The sequence below is a fragment of the Poecilia latipinna genome, unplaced genomic scaffold (genome assembly GCF_001443285.1).
Source record: "Poecilia latipinna isolate Pla-1442-1.1 unplaced genomic scaffold, P_latipinna-1.0 Scaffold3308, whole genome shotgun sequence".
Classification (NCBI taxonomy): Eukaryota; Metazoa; Chordata; class Actinopteri; order Cyprinodontiformes; family Poeciliidae; genus Poecilia; species Poecilia latipinna.
In genome coordinates this window covers 1-1,458 of record NW_015115924.1, presented here as the reverse complement: position 1 = coordinate 1,458, position 1,458 = coordinate 1, and the positions used below count along the sequence as shown (strand labels likewise).

At 43.1% G+C, this 1,458-nt stretch overlaps 1 protein-coding gene across 1 annotated transcript in view; it reads right to left on the bottom strand.

The window, feature by feature from the left end:
• Positions 1-1,065, bottom strand: part of LOC106940647 (potassium/sodium hyperpolarization-activated cyclic nucleotide-gated channel 4-like) — a gene marked incomplete at its 5' end in the record, with an annotated part of 10,169 nt that extends 9,104 nt beyond the window's left edge. The window contains one exon of the mRNA XM_015023435.1: positions 802-1,065. Coding sequence (XP_014878921.1) covers positions 802-1,065 — 264 coding nt within the window. The remainder of the gene's footprint in view (positions 1-801) is intronic.
• Positions 1,066-1,458: the final 393 nt, after the last annotated feature.

Genomic DNA, 1,458 nt, shown 5'->3' with positions numbered 1-1,458 from the left:
ATATGGAGGCAGAGTTCATGTAGCTTTAGATCCATTTCCAAAAGAAAAGTGAGGAACAGTTATTAGTGTGAGACAATAAAATGTTGGCCGCCTGATGCCAGAACCCCCACAGATGGAGCACTTACTGCAATTTCTGCAGCTTACAGTTTTTGTCCTGACCTCATCTGCCATGCCAGATCAGAAAAATAAAATAATGCCCCATTGAAAAAGAGAGGGGAAAAAATGTACCGTGACACATAAATCGCCTTTTCTGTCCAGGACAGGCAAGTTCACGACACAAACACACTCACATGGTCTCAATTTCTGAGTCTTCATAGGAATAACATCTAATTATTTATCTAGAGTTCTAATTTAGGGCATTTTTCTTTAAGTCTTTTTTTGATCATGTATAGAAATCATATCAATCCCAGAGTACAATAATTAGAAATGTCTCACTCTATCGGCTTGTTAGTAGTCACAGTAACTTTTGGTGGTGTGCGCCTCTATAGCACACTGTTACAGGTTCAGGTGAAGCAAACAAGAAGAAAACAACTGGAAAGTTTGAGGTTTAACCTTTAAACAAAGGGCAAAACTCCACAGATGGACTCAAAGATTGCAGAGCTTTGCTCCTCTTAGAGGCCTTTTAAGGAGATGACGATTTTAACCAGCTGTAATGTTCAGGGAAGTTAATCTGCTGAGTGCCCGCGCAAACTAAATCAAAACAAATCTTACAATCACCATTCCTTCGCACATGTTAAATCAGCGTCACCGCCCCATCCTCTCCTCTCTCTATCTGCCCAGTGGGGTGTGTGAAAACTTCACCTCCAAAATAAGAGCCGTCCGTCAGCTTGGTGTCTTTGCTGCTCTTCGTAATGACGCTGACGACGCCGTGCTGGATGAAGTACATCTTCTTCCCAATGGTTCCCTCCCTGATGATGTAGTCGCCCGGTTGGAAGACCTCGAAGCGCAGTTTGGTCAACATGGAGGTGACAAAGTTGGGGTCGGCGTTGGCGAACAGAGGCATGGAAGCTACCAGTTTGCGGCAGTTGAAGTTGATGATTTCCTGAGGACGACGCAGGAAACCAGCTGTTAGTGACGGTGACCGTTATGCCTCCTCAAACAGGCTAGGACACGTCTACGGACTACACAAACATGTTCATTACATCTTTATGCACAAACTCATTCTTAGATGATAAGATTTTAGTCATTACTGCCTCTGTTGAGTTCCTTTCAGAATGGGCTGCTTTAAGGCTTCTTTGTTATGTTAAATACAAATAAGTTGCAGCTAGCCACGCCCCTCAACTCAACGTTTACATTCACACGTGAAAATGGCTGCAAACAAACGTGCAGTTATACAACTACGCATTTTTGAAAAGCAGAAGTAGAGCCTCCTGCACAAGCAACAAGAAGGCAGCAAGTGGTTTCTGGATGGTAAATCAATATGAAAACACTAGTTTTTTCCAGCAGCCATTGTACAGC